Source organism: Mustela putorius, unplaced genomic scaffold (genome assembly GCF_011764305.1).
Source record: "Mustela putorius furo isolate JIRA1106 unplaced genomic scaffold, ASM1176430v1.1 tig00000738_pilon_pilon_pilon, whole genome shotgun sequence".
Classification (NCBI taxonomy): domain Eukaryota; kingdom Metazoa; phylum Chordata; class Mammalia; order Carnivora; family Mustelidae; genus Mustela; species Mustela putorius.
The window spans coordinates 2449777-2472940 of NW_025421463.1; the positions used below are offsets into that span (position 1 = coordinate 2449777).

Sequence of the window (23164 nt, forward strand, 5' to 3'; positions counted from 1 at the left end):
CCCGCCAGCAGCCCAGGGAGCGGGGCAGGGCCGTCTCTGCACCCACACCTCCAAGCTAGGTCGCCCGGGGGCTCTCCATCTGTCCCCCAGGCCACGGCAGAGACAACCTCCTCTGAGCTTTCTCCGGATTCCAGGCAAGCAGCTTTTCCCAGGGGCGCTCCATATTTATGTCTTTTTTGTTTGGGAAGAAAGCAAAAAGCTGAAGACAAATCCCTGAGGGTATGCTTATAAATCCGCCCACCATCGCCCGCCGCGGGGACAGCGCTCCAGCGCCCTCCCCACAGCTGTGCCCGGGAGGGGACGGCGCAGGCGCCGGGGGGACAGCTGTCACAAGGGCGGTAGGCGGTCCAGTCAGCTGAGTGCCATTCCCAGAGAGGGAGTCATCCATTCCCCCATTCATTCATTCATTCATTCACACACTGATTATTTACCTGTACCAGGCACCAGGGGCTGGACACGCCAGGGGGCATAAACAGACCCGGGCGAAATCCCTTTGGGAGGGCATCTCCCAGGCCGAAAGAATCGCGCACACAAGTCAGAGCTGAGACAAGGGCTGGGGTAGGAGACGTGGAGGTGTGACAGAGAGTGAAAGGTCGGGAGGGTTTCCCCAGGGAGCAGAGCAAGGCCACCTCCTGCCCAGCACCTACCAAGCCACTCGTTGAACTTCTTGACCTCGCTGGGGAGCCCCAGCTCCGTGAAGTCCCCGGCGTGGATGAGCACGTCGCCGTAAGGCATCTGGATGGGGTCGGTCCTCGAGTGGGTGTCCGACACACAGACGAAGCGGGTGTAGCCGGGTGGCTTGGGGGCATCGTGAGGCACAGGGTCCACCCTGGAGGAAGAGAAGACACCACAGGTGGGGTGTGTCCAGCCCGGGGCCGAAGCTGCTGTTCAAGGCCCTGTCCCCTGAAACCATACCCACTCCAAACACGGACAGCGTGCCTGGACTTCCCAATGGGCCCTCGGGGGTTCGAGTCCTAACTCTCCTGCTCGCTAGGCCGGCAAACCTGTGTGTTCCCCCTGGCCTCAGTTTCCCTTCTTCTGTAACACGGGGCCCTTGGAGGGTCGAAGGCGGTAGGAGTAGGGAGCACTCGTGGCCTCGGTGTGATTGTGACAGCTAACCCGCTGTTTGGCCAGCGCTAACCCTCTCCCCCATTCCCCCCTGAGGGGCCTTTTTAGATGTTTTTTCCCTGCTCTATCCCTTCCCATGAGATTTCACCACACAGATGCATGTGTATGCGTTCCTGCTGTATCTGGGCTTTATAATAAGAAAAATAAGCTTCTTCTTCACCCCCTAAGAACCAGTTTTGCCCCCTCGGGCGCGCCAACAGCCACACCAAGAATGCAAAGGCCGCAGTCTCTGTTCCTGGCGAAAGAGTTGTCTCCCCGCAGGGCCCTCGGAACACACGACTTCCAGGGAGAGCCGGTGGGAAAGTGGGGATTTCACGGGAACATATGAAACCCAGGCAGTTTTTCTAAACTCTGAGATGGTCCCATCATTTTTTTTTAAAACAAGGGCTTTCCAGCGGCGGGGACAGGTGGAGGCTCAGGTGGTTTAGCGTCTGACTTCAGCTCGGGTTGTGATCTCAGGGTCCTGGGATCGAGCCTTAGCAGGAAGTCTGCTAGTCCCTCTCCCTCCACCCCTCCCCCAGCCCATGCTCTCTCTTCCAAATAAATAAATAAAATCTTTAAAAACAAAACAAAAACATGAGCTTTCCAGGGGTGTGTAGGAAAAGGGTGCTGGGATCAGAAGACCAGGCTCCGAATGCCGGCTCGGCCCCTTGTGACCTTCAGCTTGGCCTTGCTTTGCTTGACCGTAAAATGGAGCAACATCACTAAGCAAAAATTATCAGAAAATTAAAACAGATGCAGGGAGGGATATAACTTCCTGTTCCGGGAAGCCCATCATAACCCCCTGGTTCCGCAGACAACAACAGTGAGCGAGCGGCCCCCGGCGCCCCACGGAATAAAGGCAGAGTGCAGGACATGAACCCAGCTCTGTGCTCCCAGTTCGGTGCTCCCCCACCTCGCTCAGCCTCCTCAGCTGAATGATTCTGCCAGGCTCAAAACTCTTAAAAACAACGCAATGACATTTCAACGAGCTGCTCTCTCCAAATGAGTATGCCGCTCGAGGAGTTGTGTTTAAATCTAATTATGCGGCAAACCAAAAGCGGTACCATATCAGTTACATAAATACTTTTAAAGACATCTTTCTAATTATCCTTTTTTTTTTTTCAGACAATATACTTCGAAGAAATTTAATTAACACCTTACGAGAGACGTGGGTTCGGCATGCTAATGTGCAAGGGAGCATTAGCAGGCTCTATCCACCCCAGTCGGGGGCACTGAGCCAGCCTCTCTGCAGGACATCACGGTGCCAGGGTGGGAGGGAGCCCCCTTGGTGCTTGAGGGGCGTGGTGCAGCCGACTTAAACCCCAGCAGGTCCGAGCAAGGTGTGACCAAGGAGAAGAGAAAGATTCCCCGAGTCCCAGTCCGATGGCAACCAGCAAGAAGGCACTGGGGACTCTTCCTCTTCCCTCCACATCCAATCACCCATCCACCCGTCCATCCATCCATCTACCCGTCCGTCCGTCCATCCGTCCATCCATCCATCTACCCGTCCGTCCGTCCATCCATCCATCCATCCATCCATCCATTCAGCCCAGCACATTCTGCCCACCCACTGTGGGCCGGCCCTGAGCTCAATGCTGGGGCCACAGGGACTCACCAAGCCTGATCCCAGGCCAAGAGATCCCTGTCTCTGATGGCAGAGACAGACTTGGCTGGGCAGTGACAGTAAGACCACCAGCTTTGATGGGACAACAGAGAAGCTGGGGGCCAGAGAAGGCTCTAACCCAGCAAGGGGCTCCCTAGAAGCTTCCAGGAGGGGGTAAGACCTGAGCTGGTCTGGGAGCTAAAATCTCTCCTCCCACCGCTCTGTCCTCTGAGTCCCTTCCCTCTTCTCTCCCCTCCCCCACCCCAACCCTCGGACAGACCATCTGGCAGGTGGCCGGCCTGTGGATCACCGGTACATTCTGCGGCCCCAGCACAGCTGGCTGGACCAAGGGCGGCCGTTCACTCCTGGGCTCTCGTCCAGGCACAGGAACATGAGTGAGTCGATCAGATTCACTCATTCATTTATTATTCACCCCTACACATACTGAGGTTGTGGGCATGTCCCAAGATGACGGAGGCCAAGTCAAAGAGACAAGAGAGATGAAGAAGGGAGAGACGGGGAGGGAGATGCCACCTCCAGAGCCACCTCTGTCCCAACGAGCTCTCTTCCCCTGAGCCCCTTAGCAAGGCACCTGAGCCAGCCTCAGCCCCATCCACCACCAGCCAGCCAAGAGCAACGGGAATTCCGAGGGCCCCAGACGGGCCGGCCTGCTGCAGGAGCCCGGGCTCCTTAATTAACTGCATGCTTATTTCCCTCCACCCCGAGGCTACCGAGCTCAGCGAGGATGCAAACCTAATAATCCCCAGAGGAAAAAATACTTACTTCCCTGCACCATCCTCTAGCTGTCTGGCTTGCAGCAAATGCTCAACCTTGAAATAACAGTAATGAGGTCGGTGCTTGACGCCTCTCCCAGATCGAGAGCTGGTCATCTGCTAAGCACAGGACACGCACTCACTCTCCTCACGTTCACGATGACTGTGTGGGCAGGGTACTCTGTGTGGGCCCATTTTACAGACAAAGACACTGAAGCTCAGAAAATACTTGGCCAGGATCTCAGCCCTGGAGGTCAGAGCAGCTGCAATTTGAAGCTTTTTTTTTTTTTTTTTTTTTTTGTTCCAGAACTCACACCAAGCTGGACTATTTCCAGGCCCAGCTCATTTCATTCAGTCAATCTGTGGACAAATGACATATTGGGTGCCTCGTGAAAGCCAGGCACCTGGTAGGCACAAGGGCTATACCTGTAGAGAAGATACCCACGGAGGTTACCTCATGGAGCTCCCAGAAACCCAGACTGGAAATTCAGAAGTGAGGAAAAAAACAAGCAGAGTCCAAGATACAGAGAAAGAAAGAGAAAGAGAGAGAAAGAGAGGGAGCCTAACAGAAAGTGGAACACCTTGACAGCATAATTTGACCCCTAGATCCATCTATACCTGAAGCTGGAAAACATGGATTTTCTCACTAACTAGGTGAGCCAGTAAACTTTTATCCTTAAGACAATTTACCTTAAGTTTCCAACACTTGTAATGCCAAACGCTGACTAACACCTGAGTCACAGCAGCCCTAGGGAGTTACTGAGGTTGGAAACACTAGTCCCGTATCCAAGGCCCCAGCTAACAAGTTAAAGAGTAGATTCAAACCTGGGTCTTCACAACAGGAATTTGGGCATCTAACCTCAAAACCTTCTGTGCCAAGAGAAAACAAGGCAAAATGGTTATTTTCCAATGACATTCTGTAGGGGCCAGAGACAAGGTGACAGCTGAGGCTCTCTCTCCAAGACCTGAAACCTGTCGCCTCCTCTCCCCCACATAACAAGGGACATTCCCACAGGGATCATGGTGGCAGGTAGGGTGCAGAAGAGAGAACATGGCCTCAGGGACCAAGATCTAGGCCAGCACCCCAGCTGGGCCACTTCCTGGCTGTGCCCTGGACCCTCCCCCGCAGCAGGCAAGCTCTGTGAGGTGGGGACAGCCTGCTCACTCTGGAGACGGTGTGGTGCTCGAAGGCTGGATGTCAGTGCCCTCTTGCAGCTGTTTCCATGCCCGGGGCCCACTTCTCGCAGCTCCTTCTCCCGTGAGCCAGTGGCTCCCTGGAAGTGCAGGAACCCGCAAGGACATCAGAAGGAAAGGCCACCCCCTCCAACATCTCTGTTTCCGGGGCAATGGGGAGCTCTGAAGGATGGGGGGCAGTGGGGGGCAGAGGACCCCTCCCTTCAGTGAGGTTCTAACTCTATGTCCAAACACGTGCACCATCATCCTCCATGGTGTTTCCGAGTGGGAGAACCTGCCAGTCCCCACCCCTCATTCAACAGTGGGGAAACTAGACCCAGAGGAGTGAGAGTGACTGGTTAGTTGGCTCAGTGTCACGCAAATCCCCTCTGCTCTTTCCACGAGGCCCTTCTTCTGAGGTGACCCCCACCATGCTGCCCTCCTGAGCCCCATGCCCACCCTTCCTTCCCACCTCTGGGTCTTCGCTTTTGGGGGGGTCCTTCAAGCCCAAGGGTTATGCTGTTGCCGCCAGGAAGACCTCCTGGATCTCCCCGACTCTTCCAGGGCCATACGTACATAGTCCTGCCTTATCCTCATTCCCTCTGCTTTCTTCTTCCCATCAGTCTACTGTGGTAGGCTCCAGGGCCCAGCCCCATGCTGGTGGCAGGGAGGGACCCTGGAGGTGGGGCTGGCTTCAAGGGAAGGGGCAACCTTGTCTGTCGAACCATCAGAGAGCCTTCCCAAGGAAGTGACAGCTGGGTGACATCTGAAGAGTGAGTCTGCGTTAGCAGGGCAAAGCGTGGGGGAGGAGAAAGAGACAGCCCATGCAGGGACCGGAGGCAGGAGGGGACACAGAAGGTTCCAGGCCTCACCTGTCCTCCTGCCTTGCCCCTCTGCCCTCCCTGGGCTGCAGGCTGGCTCTCACTAAATCCTGGGGGCCTCTCGGTGCGTGGACGGGCTGGGACCACAGGGTCCCCTCCAAAGCCTCACGCATCAGAGAGGGGATGAACGCTGTGACCCAGCCCAGCTGGGAGGTCCGGGGTCCCGGGACACAGGGGCACCCCCAGGCCAGGCACACAGCCATGCTCCTGCCACTCGGCTATATTCTTCAAGATGTGCTTGGGGGGGTCTTTCAATGGGACGGCTCGAGTCTCCACCCACAGGATTCCTTTTAAAGGCCAGTGAGAAGAGTCACTGCCTGACACCAGCCCCCAAGGCACCTCCCCGGCAGACGGTCAGGATAACCTGGTCCACGCAGGCCACCCCATCACACATCCACCAGCCCCCCAGGGCAGGAGGCCAGGCACAGGGTTTCTGGGCCCTCAGGGTGAGGGATCATTGGTCTCGGGGCCCTGAAGCCAGAGGCCCCGTCCGGAGACTCATTACTCAGGCAAAGGCGGCCTCCTCACTGCCGGGGTCCCTGGGGGCAACCACATAAATCAAACGGCTCAATCGCGGGCCATGTTTGGGTTGTCGCTGCTGTTATTAAATATAAATTGTGGATTTATTAAATATGGCCCCCTCGCTCCCTCCCCCCAGAGACAAAGCCCAGGGCAGTGATAAATCACGGGACGGGAAGCGGCATCCATCCTCCCTGTCTCTCCCTCAATGGAGACTCGCCATGGAAACCTGCACAGACACCGCCAGCAGCCGCACGCTTCCCTCGCGCGGGGGGCCTGCGGTCTCAAAGAAGGGGGGGCGGGAGGCGGCAGCCCTCCCAAGTCCCTGCCCGGCTGTAGGCCAAGTTGCATTTCAGAGCTGGGCTGGCCGGACCAGGCAACGAGGGAGCCCTGGAGAAGGAGCCCAGCCCCGGGGCTCAGTGCGTGCTCTTCCCGGGCCACTCACTGCCCCAGCCCGAGCCCCACTGCCGATGGCAGCCTGGAACTCCTGCCCCGGGAGCGGGCCGCGCAGAGCAGGCCAGGAGAGATGGTCATCAGCCACGGGGCAGGCCATGGGGCTTCTGCTGTGCCCACTCTAGCTGAGGGGCCACGGGAAAGCCAGGAAGCACGCTCGCCACAACACCTGTATCATACACTGTTACCCACCTGGATGACACGTGTGTCGCCTGTCTGCCCCTCATGGGAAGGTCAGCTCAGCACGGGGCAGGGCTCCATCTCCGACCACTGCCATAGTCCAAGCACCTAGCCCAGCCCAGGGTGCACTAACAAGACAGAACATTCACGACTAGCCCCACCCCGGGTGTGGATTTCCTGCTCACAAACATCCCGAACCCATAGCGGCTCATGGGTTAGATGGGAGCGGCCACCTCTTTCTCCTGTGGTCACTCACTGTGCTTCGTCAGGACCCAGCCGGGCCCGCAGGGGCCTGCCCGGGAAGCTCCCCTCCAGCTGAGCCATCCCCCAGCACCCTGGCCCTCCCAGCCTGCTCCCCCAACCCATCCTCCTCTGGGTCTCAGCCTAGAAGTCATCTTCTCCACAGAGTCCTTCCTCTGCCCCTGGCCCTCCTCCCCTCTGACCTCCTGTTCCCCTGGCTCTGTTCTGGAACTGGGGCCGGCCTGAGTGTCTGTCGGGCCCGGTAAGCCACAGTTCCGCACGGCGTACAAGACATTATCTCCGGTGTCTGGGGACCCTTTGAAGTGGGGGTGCACAAGGGTCCAGGCCCAGGACCCCCCCCCCCCCGCTCTGCCGGCCACCCAGATGCTCCTGCCTGTTCCCGCTGGGGCAAGAGTCCAGCCCAGCATCCAGGGACCCCAGGCATGGTCACTTTCAGCCCCGGAGGACAAACCCAATGGGCAAAAGAGAAAACCCAGCCTGGGGAAGGCGGCCCTGCCAGGCCTCAACGTCCCCCCCCCCCGCCCCCACCTAAGAAATCGAATGCTGAGAGCCTGGGTGTTCCATCCCGACCCAATCTGCCAATCTGGCCCCAGGATAGAAATAGGAGGCAGTTAGTTCCTCAAGTAGAAATGTACCAAAAAATAAAGTAGGCAGCTGGGGACACCACCAGGCCTCAGTCCCCACCAAAATGAGCATCTCCCAAGTGAACACCGAGGGAGGGGCGTGTTCCCAGCGCGGGAGCGCACCCCAGGCCTGGTGCCGGCCTTTCCAGGGCCTTCCTCCCATGAGGAATCTCTCCGCACCCACGCTTGACGACAGAGGACGGCTCCAGAGGGAGCCACACGGGAACCTGAGGCAGCGACCTGCCCGCACCCAAGCTCCTGCCCTGGGATCGGACACCCCTGGCCTCCTTCTCCAAAGGGGTCCACGGGCTGGATGCACCAGTCTCCCCAAAGGAACAGCCACTAGGCCCCCACATTACGGCTCCCCAGAGTTGGTGCTCACGGCCCCGGAAGAAGTCAAGGATAAAGGAGGGAGAGTGTCTTCGAGGAACCAGAGGAGCCACCTGGGCCCGAGCTGGCAGTTTAGCCATTTCCTCGCTGGGCCTCCCCTGCCTCCCCAGACCTCAGAAAACCACCCAGGCGGGAGAGAGTTGCCCCTCAGTCCCAGGGGATCCCGAGGTTGTGCCTTGGCCTTGGCATTCTGCTAGGACATCCCTGGAATGCTCCATCGGCCCCAAGGGGCAGGCGGCAGAACTCCCCAGTCCTTTAGGAAAGCATTTTTGCTTTCTCTGTAGAAGCAAAAGAGCTTCAGACAAAAGAGAGGGGTCGAGCTCAGGGAGGAACCCCCAGTCCAAAACTAGGTTCCCAACGTGCCTGGAACCTGGAGCAAGGACCTGCCCTCTTGGGGCCTCAGTCTCCCCAGCTGTACAACGAGGAACATGAATCAGACCAGGAGTCACCAACGCGAATACCAAGTGGGGGCAGCTGGCGCTCAGCCCCCCAGACACCGCCCATGAAGCGCTGTGGACCCCCAGTCGCCAGGCCTTGTGGTTTCGTAAAGCAAAGCCAGAAGTCTGGATTTTGACGTGCAGTCACCTCGCTGTTAAACATCCGTGAAACATCTCCTGGCCAGAGGAAGCAGGGCCGGGAGCCAGAACCGGCCCCCAGGCCATCCCAACCCCGTCTCACACATCCCTCCCAGCTCGGAGCCTCCAGAATCCTGCAGGCCAATGAGCAGGAAGCCCCTGCACCCCAGAGGCCGGGAGGCCCCCACCCCCCGCACCCGTGAGCCCGCCCCAGCAGCCGGTCCCGCCCAGAGCTGCCCACTTACATCTGCACGTGCGGCGGCTGGAAGCGTCCCTGGTTGATATTGTAGAAGGTGAAGGCCTGGGTGGGGTTGGAGCTGTACTCGTCCACCTCGATGATGAGCCGGCTGTGCTGGTGCCTCCGGGCGGCCATCACGTGGGACTGGGAGAACGCCATGCCCAGGCCGCAGGGCAGGAGGGCCAGGGCCTCGGCCTTCAGGACGCCGGGGTCCCACCTAGCGCGCCACATGGACCTCTGCGGGCCGCCGGGGCATCGCCCGCCGCCGCCGCCCGGCCCCGAGCCAGACCTGGGAACAGACTGGGGAGACGGAGCAGAACCGTACGACAGTTAATCTGTTTGGGATTTGCTTTATTTAATGTCAGATGAAGATTTAGAAAGACGAAGGGGGGGGAGGAAAAAAACACAGTCGTACGGCTCAGAAACTCATTACAGATCTTTCCAACTCAGCAGTTTGATGAATATACTTTGGTAAAAAGAAAAGGAGAGGAAGGGAGGGGCCAAAAAAAAGAGAGAGAGAGAGAGAGAGAAAAGAAAAGAAAAGAAAAGAAACCCACAACGCCGGGGACGGATGCCTGCGTGGTCCGACATGTTTAAATACTTAAGACATTTTTTGTGGTGGTTGTTCTTCCACAAAATCCTCCGGAGCCCACGGGGTGACGGGCACAGGGGGCAGGACAATGGCTGGTATTCTGGAACCAGGTAAGGAAGTTTCACTTATCCGAATGGGGGACTAGGGAGGCTTCCCCTGCCTCCCCGCCCCCGCCCCCACAGACCCCCCAACGCGCCACACCCACAGCCCTGCAAGCCCGAGCAGGTGGAGAGCCCGGGCGCAGATTCCTCCCTCAACATCAGTGTCGCCTAAAGATATCTTCGAGCAGTGCCTGGAGAAGGGATTTTCCCAGACAGATTGCCATCCACCAACTCCGCTCAGGGGGTGGCCCTGGGGAGGGGTGGGGGGGCGGAGGAGGATCTACTTTAAAAAAAAACAACCTTCCCAAATCCAGTCCACACAGAACCACAGCCTATAAATGCCAACCTTCCCTCTACCCTGTCTTCCCTGGGGAAGCGCCGTCTGCATTTGTGGCGGCTGGATTTTAACATCCTTCTGACTGGCCCTTGGGTCCTTCTGACCGCCCCGGACAGGGCCCTAAGCTCCGTCTCCATCTCATCCCAACAGGCTCACCGGCTTCCCTCCGCCGCCAATGCCTCCTTTCTAAGACCGGCTAGCTTTCTCCTGCGTTCCCATAATTATTTTTTTTAACTGTGTAAATACATAAGGCCTGAAAGATGTTTTGTTGTGTTTTGTTTCAATTTGGGGTCATTCAGACCCTCCGATTCCATGTGCACTGCATTTACCCAAGGAGAAAATAACATGATTTAAACTCCTTCTGGTCAGTCATAACCCAGTTGTGTTAAACGAAGAAAAATTCCCTTTGCTTCGCGCATGGAAGAAGAATCAACACCATCAGAAAACAAATTAGATTAGGAAAATGACAAAAATTAGAGACTGGTGAACATTTTAATTACGTGTGAAAGAGAAGTGGATTATTAATTTTTTTTAAAAAATCTCAACAACCGGGCTCATACAAGGTGCAATAAATGGCAGCGTCTTCCTCCTCCCCCATCCCCACCCCCCCCAAAAAAAGACTAAAAAAAAAGAAAACAACAAAAAAATCTGCTTTCCCCCAGGATACACTTGCTTCCGTTCTTTGTCCTGCTAATTGTTTCACTGTGATTCCCCTCTCCTGGCAGAGATGACCTGGCAGGTCTGAGGTGCCCAAATCAGGGTGTCCTGGCCTCAGGACTCACAAAATCTCCGTGGGAGCTGGCCCGTGCCCCTCTGTAACCCTAGCAGAGGCCTGGGGGCCACGGATGCTGAGGCCCACACTGCCAAAGGGTCCAGATCTGGGTGGGGGTCTGAGCCCCAGCATTGCACTGACTCACTGTGTGACCTAAGGCCAATGTCCTAACCTCTCTGAGTCTCAGCTTCCTCTTCTGCAGATGGGTTCGATAACAGTAACACTCCCTCCCAGGGCAGCTGCGCAGGTTAAATGAATGGGGATTCTGGGCACCGCGCCTGGCGGGTACCAAGTACCCAGCTAAGACTCCCTGTTCCTATTATGATCGTTCTTCCGTTCAATGTAACACCTGCGAATCGAGGGGCTGTTGGAGCAGCTGGGGCCCAGGTACAGGGGTATCTGCGGAACGGGGTGTCAACGGTGAGCAGAAGGACCTGGAGAACCCAAATGTTCTCAAATGCCAACAGACCGGAATGCAGCCCTGCTGGAAATCCTCCGATGGACACCCCTACCCGCCCATCCTACAGAGGGGAGAGGCGCCCCTCAGAGCGGGGAAGACTCCTGCGGGCCAGCACAGACGGCGTGTGCCACCGAGCTCGCGTGGCAGGTGGCCCGACACCAGGGCTCCCGGACCCCTTTGCCTTCCTCTCCAGGGGGCAAAAGCTCACTCGCCCTTTACCCCTGGACAGGGCCAGCATTTCCTTGGAGTCGGGGATCGGGGTCCCCATCCCAGGGTGGCACGAGGAGCGAGACATCTCCTGGAGGCAGGGCCTGGGTCTCGCTCACTCCCCTCCCCCCAGGCGGTGCCGGCCACTCTCCCCCCGCCCCCAGCTCTGCAATCCTGAACAAGTGGCTTCTCCAGGCGGCTCGGTCTCCTCATCCACGGGATGCAGGGGAGATCCGGGCGTCCCCATTCGGTCGAGGAGATAAAAGGAGGGGACGTGTGGAAACCGCTTGTCAACGGGCCCGGCACGTAGTAAGTGCTCAATAAATGTTAGCGATTATCCCGACATTATCACTGTCATCCCCAGAGCCACTGCAGACACTTGCATACACGTCACATTAGTGAATGAGTGGCTCGAGGGAGGGATCCATGAGTGGATGGACGGACAGACAGACGGATGGACAGATGACGGACGGATGAATAGATGAGGGGAGGGACAGACAGGCAGAGGACGGAGGGACGAAAGGAGCCAGGGCTGGGGGGAGGAAGCGAGTTCATCTCTCGCCAGTCTCTTTCCCTCGTGCCCAGCACCGGCCTGCCAGAGGGTGGGTGCCAAGAGGCCTCAGCTGAAGGTTGAAGACTCCTGGCCCCTCCCCTGCTTTCCCACCACACACCCCTGCAGGGAGGCTGGCTGGGCCAAGCACAGCCCTCTGAAAGGGGAGGTCTCAGGGGCTTCCACCTGTCCCTGCCTCAAGGGGCACGAGCCCACACGCCCAGGCTTCGGCTGCAGCCGGGGCAGGGGGACGGCTCTGCACCGGGGACGCAGCCAGGAAAGGCAGGCAGCGAGGCGTCCCGGGAGGCACTCTGCAGTGAAATGCTGCATTTCACATAAAGGGGGTTTGCAATGGGCCCTGCTTGAAGAAATCAGGGAAACTGGGAACGCAGAGCCTTCTTTTAATACCCATTTAATATTTATGGAGCCGCAGCAGCGCGTCAGCCGCCGTGTGGAGAACGCAGCCCATCCGCGGAGGGGGAGCAGCGTTGCCCAAACAAACGGCTTCTAGCTGGGAAGCGTTTCCACCTGGTCCACAGAACAAGCAGCAGCAAGCTGGCTGTGCAACAGGGCCGCTGGGACCCGCTGGGCCCCCGGCGTGTGCAGAGACCGCCTGGGCTCTGGTCCCAGGGCCGGCAGAGTGACCTTGAGCAAGGCACGCATCACGGCCAGGCAGCAGGTGCTTCCTCTGGGCCAGCGGGTGGGAAGACAATGAAACCAGGAGGAGGAGAGTGGAACGAATTAATTAATGCATTTATTGATGCAACCCAACATGTAACCACAAGCCCTACACACCGGCACTGTTCCGAGAGCCAGAAAGAGCAGCGAGAAAGCACACCGGTCACTGCCCACAAGGGAAGGGATGGAGGAGGCAACAAAGTAAATAGAAAAGATACTTTCAGATGATGATATGTGCCTGGAGAAAGAGCAGAGTAGGAATGAGTAGTGGGGGAAGGGGGGTTGTTCCTTGAAATTGGGGGATCGAGAAAGGCCTGTCTGAAGAAGGGATGTCCCCTCAAAGGTGAGTGCTGAGAGGGAGCCAGCCAGACCCAGACCTGGGGAAAGAGAACCAAGACAGAAGGAAGTGCAAAGGCCCTGAGGTAGGAGAGGCACCAATAAATGGTCTCTCTCAGGGCACCTGTGTGGCTCAGTCAGTAAAGCATGAGCCCTGTGTCTTTCCTCCTGCTCCTGCTCCACGGGGAGATGCTTCTCTCTCTGCCTCTGCCTGCTGTCCCCCGTGCTTCTGCTGTCTCCACTGCTCTCTCTCTCTCTCTGTCAAATAAATAAATAATCTTCAAACAAATAAAATAAAAACCAAATGGTGTCCCTCTTGTTGTTTTTGTTCTTGACCCCTGGTGTGCTACCACTGTGGAGAAAGGCTGAACTTCGAAGTCCTAGGCAGTGGGTGCGAACTCCGCCTCCAGCACTACTCAGCTGTGGGACCTGAGCAAGTCACTTAACTTCTCTGCGCTGCTTCTGCTGCCTCATTAGGCCCCTCTTGGGGTAACAGAGGAGATGAAGTAAGCCTTGTGCCTACCTCTCCAGAGAAGCCCAATCGGCCTGCTTGGATGGGCCGAAAATTCTTGAAATTTCTGGGTTGAAAACTTCTTGTTGAAATATTGCCTCTAATGTGTAGGGCCCGCTTTTCAAGTCGGATTCTCTCACAAGGTGATTTATCTTTCTGGTTCCCCCCAAAGACATTTCGTTGGTGGTCCTCGGATGCCACGAGGAACCTGGACACCAGCCGAAGCACCAAGCGGTAAGGAGCAATTAGGCACCAGCTGTATGGAAAGGTCATAAGTTCAGAAGAAGCCGGCTCCAGGCCCTGTGCTCTCTGACTGTCCCCACAGCCTCGTCCGGCCTCCTCCGAGGCCAGCATCGCCAAGACCAGCCCAAGCCAGCCTCCTGAACAAAGATCCTAAAATGCACATTTGACTAAAGTCACTCCCTCCTGCTCACCAAATGTCCCCAAGGCCATCCTGCTGCTCTGGGCTGAAGCCCCAGATCCTTCAATCAGCTCAGGAGGCCACACTGGATGCCCAGGCTCCCTCTCACGCTCAGGTGACACTCCCCACTCCCTGGTTTCCCCGCAGCACACCGGCAACCCTGCCTCTGAGCCTTCACACGCGCTGTTCCCTCCGCTGAAAGGCTCTGCGCACCCCGCATGAACGGGCGCACACACCCGGTTCCTGGGCATCTCCCTGACCTTCCCAGGCTGCACCAGGCAGGCAGGCTCCAGCCACAAACCCCCAAGGGCTTCTCTCACCGCGTCCCTGTGTCCGAGCTGAATGGGAGCCCAAGAATAAAACCGCAGGAGAACGAAGGAATGGACGAGAGGAAACGCTCAGGCGCTCACAGCTCACAGCCTGGATTCAAAAGCAGCTTTCACCTCCCGAAACTCAGGTGTCCGCCCTGTAAGGCTGCGGACGCGCAGACCTCCTTCCCAGAACCCCTGGGCGGACCCCAGGACGTGGGACCTCTGAAAGCCCCTGGCTGCGGACCCACACACAGTAGGTGCTCACTAAAGGTCTCTTCCACTGTGGTTAGAAAGTTCCGGTGAAACCCGGAAGCTCTGCAGGGAGCTTGTGAGAATCGAGCAGAGATTTTCCGATAATCAAGGAACCCTCCTCCCTCACCTGGAAGCCGGACTCCCGGCCTCTTCCCACCCACCCCGTTACTGGGCGACCACCCCCACCCCGTTAACTCACACTTCCCGGGGCACTGTCATCGGACACAGACAGAACAGCCTGCCCTGGACCCTTGACCACCTTTCCGAGGCAAGTTCCTCACCGCCTACCTCACCCAACACACTGCAGGTCAGCCCCAAACACCCACGGTCCCCACTCTGGGGGTCTGTTCTGCAACCCACATGACTCAGATGTGTAACTGACCCGCAAAGGGCTTGGGGAGCAGCCAGGCAGATCGAAAGTGCTGCTCAGAACCCCATTAGGATGAGGGGGAGGGAATGGGGTCTCTGGGTCCCGGAAGGCCCCCACCCAGCTGTGAGACCAGCCAGCATCGGCCAAAGGCCCAGAAAGGAGAGACTGTAAGAGGCCTGGGCTTACACGGAGCATCTTTGCAAAGGAGATACTTGGGTCATGCCAGCAGCTCAAATACGCCCAGCAGATTCGGGAGGGAAAGCCACGAGCACGTGCGCCACCAGGGGTTGCTGATATGAACATCAAAGATAGATTTCCTTTGCCATAAGGCTTGAGGCATCCTCTTCCACCTGACACGGGCTCCTCAAAGCCAGGGCGGGCCCAGGACGGTCCTGGCTCATAGTCCCCTGCCGGTCATTCTTGCCAGCATCTTCTCTGGCTTTCCAAAGCGTCCCCATCTCAAAGACAGTTGGAAATGTCATAAAGGGCAAAGGTTTCCATCAATAAAGCCAAACCAAGGCCATCAAGGCAACCACCCCTCAAAAAGCACTCATGTTTCTCTTCTTGGCATCTTTGTACCCAGGACAGTGAGGCTAGGACAATACTGCGCTGTGCTGGGTCGGGAACTCAGAGGGCAATGACCACACAGGATTGTCCACCACAGAGAAGAAGCCCCAGAGAAACACACACCCCAACAGTCTCCCCAAGGCAGGGTGGTGACAAAGACCAATGCCTGGACAGCTTTCTCCGGGAACCTAAGGGCTTCTCTATCCCTCTCCTCATCTTCTCTAATGGCGAGTGGGGGCAGCTCTCCAAGTCAGCCCAGCCTGCGGGCGACTGTCCCCACCGATCACCCAGAGCGACTCGAGGAGAGAAAGCCAGCTCAGCGCAAGTCACTGCTCCCTGGGGCATTTGTCCAATATTTACTGCCACGTGGCGAAGGGTCACAGAGAAGCCACGCGAACACCTAAGAAGTCCTCCCGAAGCCAAAGGCAGGAGAAGTAATATTTCACAGAAAAACACCAAGATGCAAGGGATGAGGGGAGACTAATTCTTTAAGCCACGCTTCCACTCAAGTTCAAAAATCACTTTGAAATGGTTTTGTCTTTCCTTGCTTTGCCCGTGCCTGAAAATCTGCAATTGATCAGTCAGTAGTTAAAAATGTCATTGGTGGGGGGGGTGCCTGGGTGGCTCAGAGGGTTAAGCCTCTGCCTTCTGCTCAGGTCATGATCCCAGGGTCCTGGGATCGAGCCCCACATCGGGTTCTCTGCTCAGCAGGGAGCCTGCTTCCCCTTCTCTCTCTGCCTGCCTCTCTGCCTACTTGTGATCTCTGTCTGTCAAATAAATAAATAAAATCTTAAAAAAAAAAAAAGTCATCAAGGTGTTAAAAAAGAGAGAGAGAGAGAAACTCAAAGGAAAGGAAAAACAAACAAATAAACAAACAGCCCACGGCAGGGGTGGGGGGAATCAAGCCCAATCCACAGCATCCCGAAGAGGCCAGAGGCCAGCCCTCTGGTATGCCGGGCCCGCTCTCAGACTCGGGTCCCCAGGACGGAGCACGACCCCCTGCAGCTGGGGTCGGCAGCCTCGCTGGATGAGTGATGGGCCAAGCTGACGAAGACACACATATCGTGAAAATTAGACATCTTCCTTGAAAAAGGATCAACCACGAGTGACTTTAAAGCATTTACCACTTAAAAACCTTTTAGCTGGGCCCATTTTGAATTATGACTACATGATTTTAAATTACACTTTCTAATTCCTCGCCACCCACCCCCCAAGCACTGGCTGCCGCTTCATTTTCCAATTATGTACTTTTATTTCAGAATGATGGAGAGCGCTGCTTAGTGGATCATGTCCTCTCTGCCACAAATAGCTGCTCACTTATTCCTTTAATTTTAGACACGGATGCAGTCAGTTCACCCGGCTGGTCTTCAAATTCCGAATATTCTCCAATCCCACAGCACCCAACGAGGCCCAAGACGCGGAGAAACCCACAAAGCTCAGGCTGGGAAATATGTTTGTAAACCAGCGCTCAGCTCCATAAATTAGTATAATTCTTGGTGCTTTCTCTATCCATCTAGTACATCAGCAATCACATAAATAATAACGAGTGGAATGATTTTTCTTCTGCAAAGTGCTATGTCCTAGTTTTCAAAATAAAGCATTTGGAGATTCACGGAGCCGCGGAGTTGAAATAGGAAGCTGCCCAGATCCGTCTCAAACATGCACACAGACACGCTCACACACAAAAGGAGACAAGAGGTAAATGTGTGTAAAAAAAACAAAACAAAAAAATCAGCATTTTGAATCTCCTTCCCACATTCATGTCAAGTCACACTCCACGGTCATGGGGTTTGGAACCCACATGGTTGGGGAAGAGAGGGGTCAAGGCAGAGGGTCTGGGCTGTTCAGCATTCACGTAAAATTTGCAAAGAAAGTGAACGTGGATTTACAGTTCTCACGGAAATCTATGAAACAGATGTCACTGAAGCGTAATCAAATCGGCACTATGGTAAATTCTAATCCTTAAGTCTGAGATCGAGGTTTTGCCATTTTTATGATCAGCGCAAGTGCGTTTTTGGTGGTCGTGGGGAATCTGCAACTACGGATGAAACCTCTGAAATATGGTCAATTAACTCATGTTTCTGAATGACCAGGAAAAAAAAAAAAAAAAACGGCAAAACTCAACTCTCCACCTCCCACACCCTGGGGGAGGGAACATTGGCCTTTTCCACCAGCACTGCAATGCCGCAATGCCAAAAGCACTTGGTTGTGAATGGAGAAAGACAGGGCTCGGGCACTCACACTTCTCAGGTAGCCGGAGCAAAATATTTTGCGGTCTTGAGGGCTGCAGCACCGTCGGAAAATGCAAAGGAACGAAATGAGGGGGAAGTGACCCATACGCTAGAAATCGGAAGTAGGCATCATTTGCTCCTTAAAGTGATGAAATTAGCGTGGGCCATGCCAAGAGTCTTTCGATGTGCACCAAGGCTGAGTCTCAAATCCTTCTTGGGAGGAGGGGACGGACATGGGAAGGCATTCGATGGAAGCAAACTCTCCGGCCCAGGTTGGGGTGACAGAGGGAGGAATCTACTCCCTCTGAACATCACCATCAACCAGAGGGGAGACTTCTTGTTTTCACTGTAGCTGCTTTTATTGATCGTGTGTGACCAGATTGTGACATCAAGCCACCCAATTCATGTCCAAGAAAACCCCCAAACAGCGATGGATGGAAAACCATGAAAAGACCAAAGAATACCTCAAGTTTGCATCCGAGTTCAAAACGAAAACCTATAATCTCAATGTGCTGACATTTTTTTGATGAGGTTGGGGCTGTCCTCCTGCACCATAGATCCTTCCAACAGAAATAAGATAGAACTAAATTTCGTCTCATTAGGACCGGAAAAAAGTCAAAATAAAGTAAAACATTTCGTTTTGGCAGCAGAGTGGCCAGATCACCGGGGAGAGCCACAGTGAATCAAATTCACCAAGGAACTATTTATACCTTCGCTCCGACACCACCCCCGAAAAAGGGATCTCTCTCTCTCTTTTTTTTTCCCTGGGGGTTGCTTTTGCTTTAACGTTTTCTTTGCTTCTTCGGATTCGAGGCAAACAGTCTCAGAGGATGAGGGCTGGTGGCTTCCTTCCGTGGAGACAGCCGCCCCCCAGGACGCCCCGCTACAGGGATCTGCTCTCAGAGTGACCCGGCACTGTCTAGACAGCTCTTCTGGTGCAAATCATGCCCTTTGATCACTCTTCCCTGCCCCCCCAAACATTTGGCATACCTGATCCCAGAAGGGAGACCCCACAAGCAGCCCGTCAGGGCGAACCTGAGGACCCATTCCCTGACTCCTGCATCTGGGGAGCCCCTTTCCCCCAGGGTCCCTGATTCCAGCGGTGCAGGCAGACAAAGGTACCAATTGCCGAAAGAGAGATTTCAGAGAGAAGAAGAATGCGGAGGGGGGAGGCTTGAAAAGACCCTTTTTCTGCTCACAGGGAAGGAGGGGCGTTGGGAGAGACATGTCACATTGTCACATTAAAGATTTTGACAGACAATTCAGGGATAAGGCAGAAATTCTATCCTTAACTGCAGCTCGGCCGCAACTTGAAAGGCATTAACTAACCTCCACTAATTGCATGTTTTTTCTGTGCATCATATTTACTTGTTAAAAGTCTTTGCCTGGCCGATTGTTTTCCCCTGCCCCGCTATTCATGCTCAGTTCTCAGGCCTGAAGCTGGAACCACAGAACCATTTCGATAGATTAAAAAGATGAGGGCACCTTGCGGGGGGAGGGGGGTTCTTTTTTCCACTAGTCTGAACCAGGAATGCTGGGTTTTCTTCTTGAGTGCTGCCCTCGAGTGAGACCCTACCAGTGTCCTTAATTCCACAGAGCAAAAACACGTGTCCCAGGTTAGGTGAGCGCACGAGGGGCCGTCCCTGCCAGGGAATGGAGAAGTCCAAGGAAAACGAATGAACTTGAACTGCTTTCATCGGATGAAGATTTCATAGTCTCGAGGGTGGTCTGCGAAATTTTTTAAAAGCAGGCTTTTCTTGAAAGATTAATCTATCTATTGGCCTATACATTCCTGACACAGTGGAGACACTAGTAGAAAGACCCAGAAGCCCGGGGCTTTTACCCAAACTCAGACCTGTTCTGTCTATCAGTCCACCGGGCCTCATCTGGGGGGGGGGGGGTGATCCTAAGTGCACCCACAGCTGTCGCATCGGAACGAGGGCTCCCCACACGCAGGGGATACTCTGAGCCTCCCCATCAAACATGAAAGGGATTTACCTCAACCCACATCTCGCGAAAATTCTGGGGTAGAGAAATAAATAGAAAGGCAGCCCCACGTTGAACCACTTCTGAAAGCATGATGAAACCTCTGTGACAGGATTATCGCCTTTCGACTCGCCATCAGCCAATTAATATACCTCCGAGTGAGGACTCAAACAGATGTAACCATTTCGCAGAAACCCATCTTGAGAAAAAAGATTTTACAAGTGTTGTGGGGCTGCCACTTGGAAAGCCAATTTGCAGGGAGCTGAGCCTCGTGAAGCACGAATTAGCAGGCATGGCTCCCGCACCACGGTCCCCGGTATACCGTGCCCAGCTCCAGAATGCCTCCCGATCACCACCGGTTGGCTCTCAAACCCCGTGTGCTCTCCATCACTGGAACCCTGCCTCAGGCCAGCCAAAACCACCACCCCCTCCCCAAATGGTCTCCCAGAGCCTTGGCTCCCGTGGACCAAGGCCTGGCTTTCAACCTGGCTGTGGCAGTCCACTGGTGGCCTCGCCAACATCCCTCCTTCCCCGCCCCGAGCATTTTAGCCAACCTGCCTAATTATTCATGAAGTTGGTGTAATTTTTTTTCTCCCCCTGCAAAGACCAACCAGGGTTTTGAGGATGGGAGTGCCTGGCCCGACTCCCTGCGTGGCCGGTCCCTACTAACAAGTCTCTCTCCACCATTCACGGCCCATCCAGCCGGCTCCAACACCCACCAGCCCACCCACTTTTGTTCCCCAGTTTAATTTCATAATTGTTTCCCGCTTACCCAGCTCGGCTCTGCTCTGTTTAATAGGGACCTTGGAAATGGGAAGGGGAGGACACCAAGCTACTGGAGGGAACCTGGGAGAGGTCTGACCCAGTGCTGGGGGAAACGCATCTCTGAGAGGTCAACGGGATGCACTAGGGAACCATGGCCAGGGCCAGGCCTCTGGCCCTCCTGCCTGAGCAGAGAGGGGATGGGCGGGAACGCAGAATGGTGGGTCTAGGACCCCAAGCCAAGGTCTGCCACACACTCCTGGACACGTTAGCTCTCAGACGGACCCTCCTCTGTCTCCACTTGGATCAGGGGATGCTATGAGGGAATTCACTGTCCTATAACAAGTCCCAGAATAAAGATACAAGAGACAGGACCGCTCTTTAGCCTGGAAATAGGACCTGCGAGGGCTGGGAGCTGCCTGGTTAGCCCCTGAATCCTCTGGGCCGGGCACACAGCAGATAGTACCGAATACGCGTGGAATGAGTGAGCGGATGGATGGACGCGTGCAGGCACGGCCGCATGGGTGGATGAAGTTTCCAGCAGCGCCCAGCAAAAGTGGCCACTAGACCAGCATTCGTAACCCCCTCCCCTGTCCCCAAGTGCCCGCAGGGGCTTCGCTGCGCACAGTAGGCTCTCAGCGACCAGGGGCTGCTATTGTTAGAACCGTCATCGTCACTTGCGCCCCACCAGTCCGCTTCCTCCACCAGCAACTCCGCCAGCAGCCGGCACAGACCCGCGAGCCGGGGAAAAGTTTCGCTGACCCTTCGGCCCCAGTCAGAGTCCAGCGCCCCGGCCGAGGCCCCTCCCGGCGTCACCCGCTCGGCCGGCTGGGCGGCGGGGGTGCCCGGCCGGGGCGCCCGCACCCGGCAAAGGCGGCCAAAGTAACTTTGCGGGCGCCCCTGCGCCGCGCCGCGGGCGTCACCCGGCGCCTTGGAGAGGGTCCCGGCCGCGCCCGCTCCCGCGCCCCGCGGCGCCCCGGCCCGCGCCCCCGGCCGCCCCCGGCCCTACCTGGCCCCGGGCTCCTCTTCGGCGGCCGCGGCGGCCGCGAGCAGCAGCGCGCACGGAGGGAGGCAGGGGCCCGGCTCCCGGGAGGGAGGCGCGCAGGGGCGGGGGCTCCTCCGGCGGCGGCCGCCTCGCCGCGCGTCCGAGGCAGCAAGTGGGAGCCAGACTCCTCCTTCGGGGGGCGGGGGGCTCCCCGCCGCCCCCTCCCTCGCCCGCCGCGCGGCTCCGAGCCTCCCCGGCTCCCCCTCCCGCCGCCGCCCTCCTCCCTCGCTCGCTCCCGCCCGCCCGCCCGCCTCCCCCGCCCCGGCGCCGGGAGGGCCGCGCTCGCGCCCCGGGTCCCCAGCCCCGCGCAGCCGCCCGCCGGGGCCCCCGCGGCGCCGGCCAGGCCTCGGCCCTCGGCCCCCGCCTGGGCCCGGGGCCCGCATCCCGCCGCCACGGGGAAGGGAGCGGGCCGGGACGCGGGGAGCAGCAGCGGGCCCGCGCTGCGGAAAAGAGCCGGCGGCCGCCCCTCCGCGCCCTGCGCCCCTCTCCGGCCCGCCCCCCAGCCCCGGGCCCGGCGGCGCGCGGGGTGGGCGGGGAGCGGGGCGGGGGCGCTCTCACCTCCGGATCCGCGACCGCCGCGGCGGGCACGGTGTGCTGGGGCGTGCGCTGCTCCTTCCGGGGCGCCGCGGCCCCCGCCTTCGGCCTGGACCCCCTCCTGGGACCGCGAGGGCACCCTGCCCCGGAACCCTAACCCCCCATCTTCCGCGGAGAAGCGGACCCCAGCCCGGAGGCTGCATAGGCCCGGTTCCGCCTCCTGCGCCCCCATCTCTTGCTCCCGTGGGGTCCCAGGTCCCAGATCCCAAGGTACAGGGGGTGGTCAGCAGAGGCCTGACCCGGAGCAGGGCAGGTAAGCCGGGCAGGGCCACAGAGAACCTGGCCCCTAGTTTGAAGAAGGTCCTGCCTTGCTGAGCAGAGGGCAGAGCGGCACCCCTAGAGGCAGTGGTCCCACCCCGGGGAGTGTGAAGGACCCCTTATGACCTCCAGCCCCCCTCCACAGTGGAGGGCCATGTCCCAGGGCTTGCAGCCAGGGCACAGGTCAAGCCTGGGCCTCCCAGACTGAGAGGGAGGTGAGAAGGGGGTGTGGCCCCTCAGAGGCCCATCTAAGGCTCCTCAACAATATTTCTGGGTCCCCTCCCCCAACACTCACATCACACGGTGGCTCCCACTCCTGCATTCTTCGCTGCTTCAGACTCAGTATGAGGACACCCTGCGTGGGCGCCTCAGGCCTGGCCTGCCCTTGGGGACAGCCCAGTCTGGTAAGGAGGCAGACAGGGACACAGGAGAATTCCCTGCACAAGTGCTGGCGCAGAAGCCAGGCCGGCTACCTGGGGTGGCTTCTTGGAGGTGGACACACCCCAGCTGAAAAAGTGTGTGCCAAGGAGAAAAGGTATGGAAAAGGCATTCCAGGCAAAGGGAACAGTGCATGCAAAGGCCTTGGCATGTTTGGAATGGCAGCTTCAATGGGGCTAGAGAAAGAGGAAGTGGGGGGAGAGGGGAAGATGGGGTGGGGGAGGGGGAGGGATAGGAGCCAGCTCAGGAAGAGCCTTGGATGCCTGCCTAAGGGGGTGGACTTTAGCAAGGGCCATGGGAGCCATAGCAGGCTTGGGGCAGGGGCATGCCTTGGTCAGATTTATCTGTTAGAGTTTGCTCTGCCCGAGGAGCAGGAGGGCTTGCTCCAGGAGATGAAGGAGGCCCGGCTGGGGGACCTGAGGCCAGCAAGGGGGGCAGAGAGTGGCTGAGGGGACCACAGGCGGGCATCTGCCTCCTCTTCCTCGTCTGTGGACCTGGATTGTCTCACCCTGGCCCAGGGTGATCCTGGGGCAGAGTAAACAGGCCAGACGATAAGTGTGATCTCAGCCAGGCAAGTGGGCAGGACAGTGAAACCCCCAGCTAGCC

General features: G+C 57.2%; 1 protein-coding gene across 2 annotated transcripts in view; it reads right to left on the bottom strand.

Annotated features, from left to right (window-relative positions):
- The window catches only part of MPPED1 (metallophosphoesterase domain containing 1), a 73877-nt gene extending 51240 nt beyond the window's left edge, over positions 1 to 22637 (bottom strand). Inside the window, exons 1-3 of one of the 2 annotated variants that reach the window (XM_004771173.3) lie at positions 22416 to 22637; positions 8787 to 9079; positions 648 to 829 (exon numbers count right to left, since the gene is read on the bottom strand). In XM_004771173.3, coding sequence (XP_004771230.2) covers positions 648 to 829; positions 8787 to 9079; positions 22416 to 22442 — 502 coding nt within the window. In that variant the 5' untranslated portion in view covers positions 22443 to 22637. Of the gene's footprint in view, positions 1 to 647; positions 830 to 8786; positions 9080 to 21232; positions 21465 to 22415 lie in introns of those variants that run through there. The other variant, XM_045083741.1, reaches the window with a different exon arrangement.
- Positions 22638 to 23164: the final 527 nt, after the last annotated feature.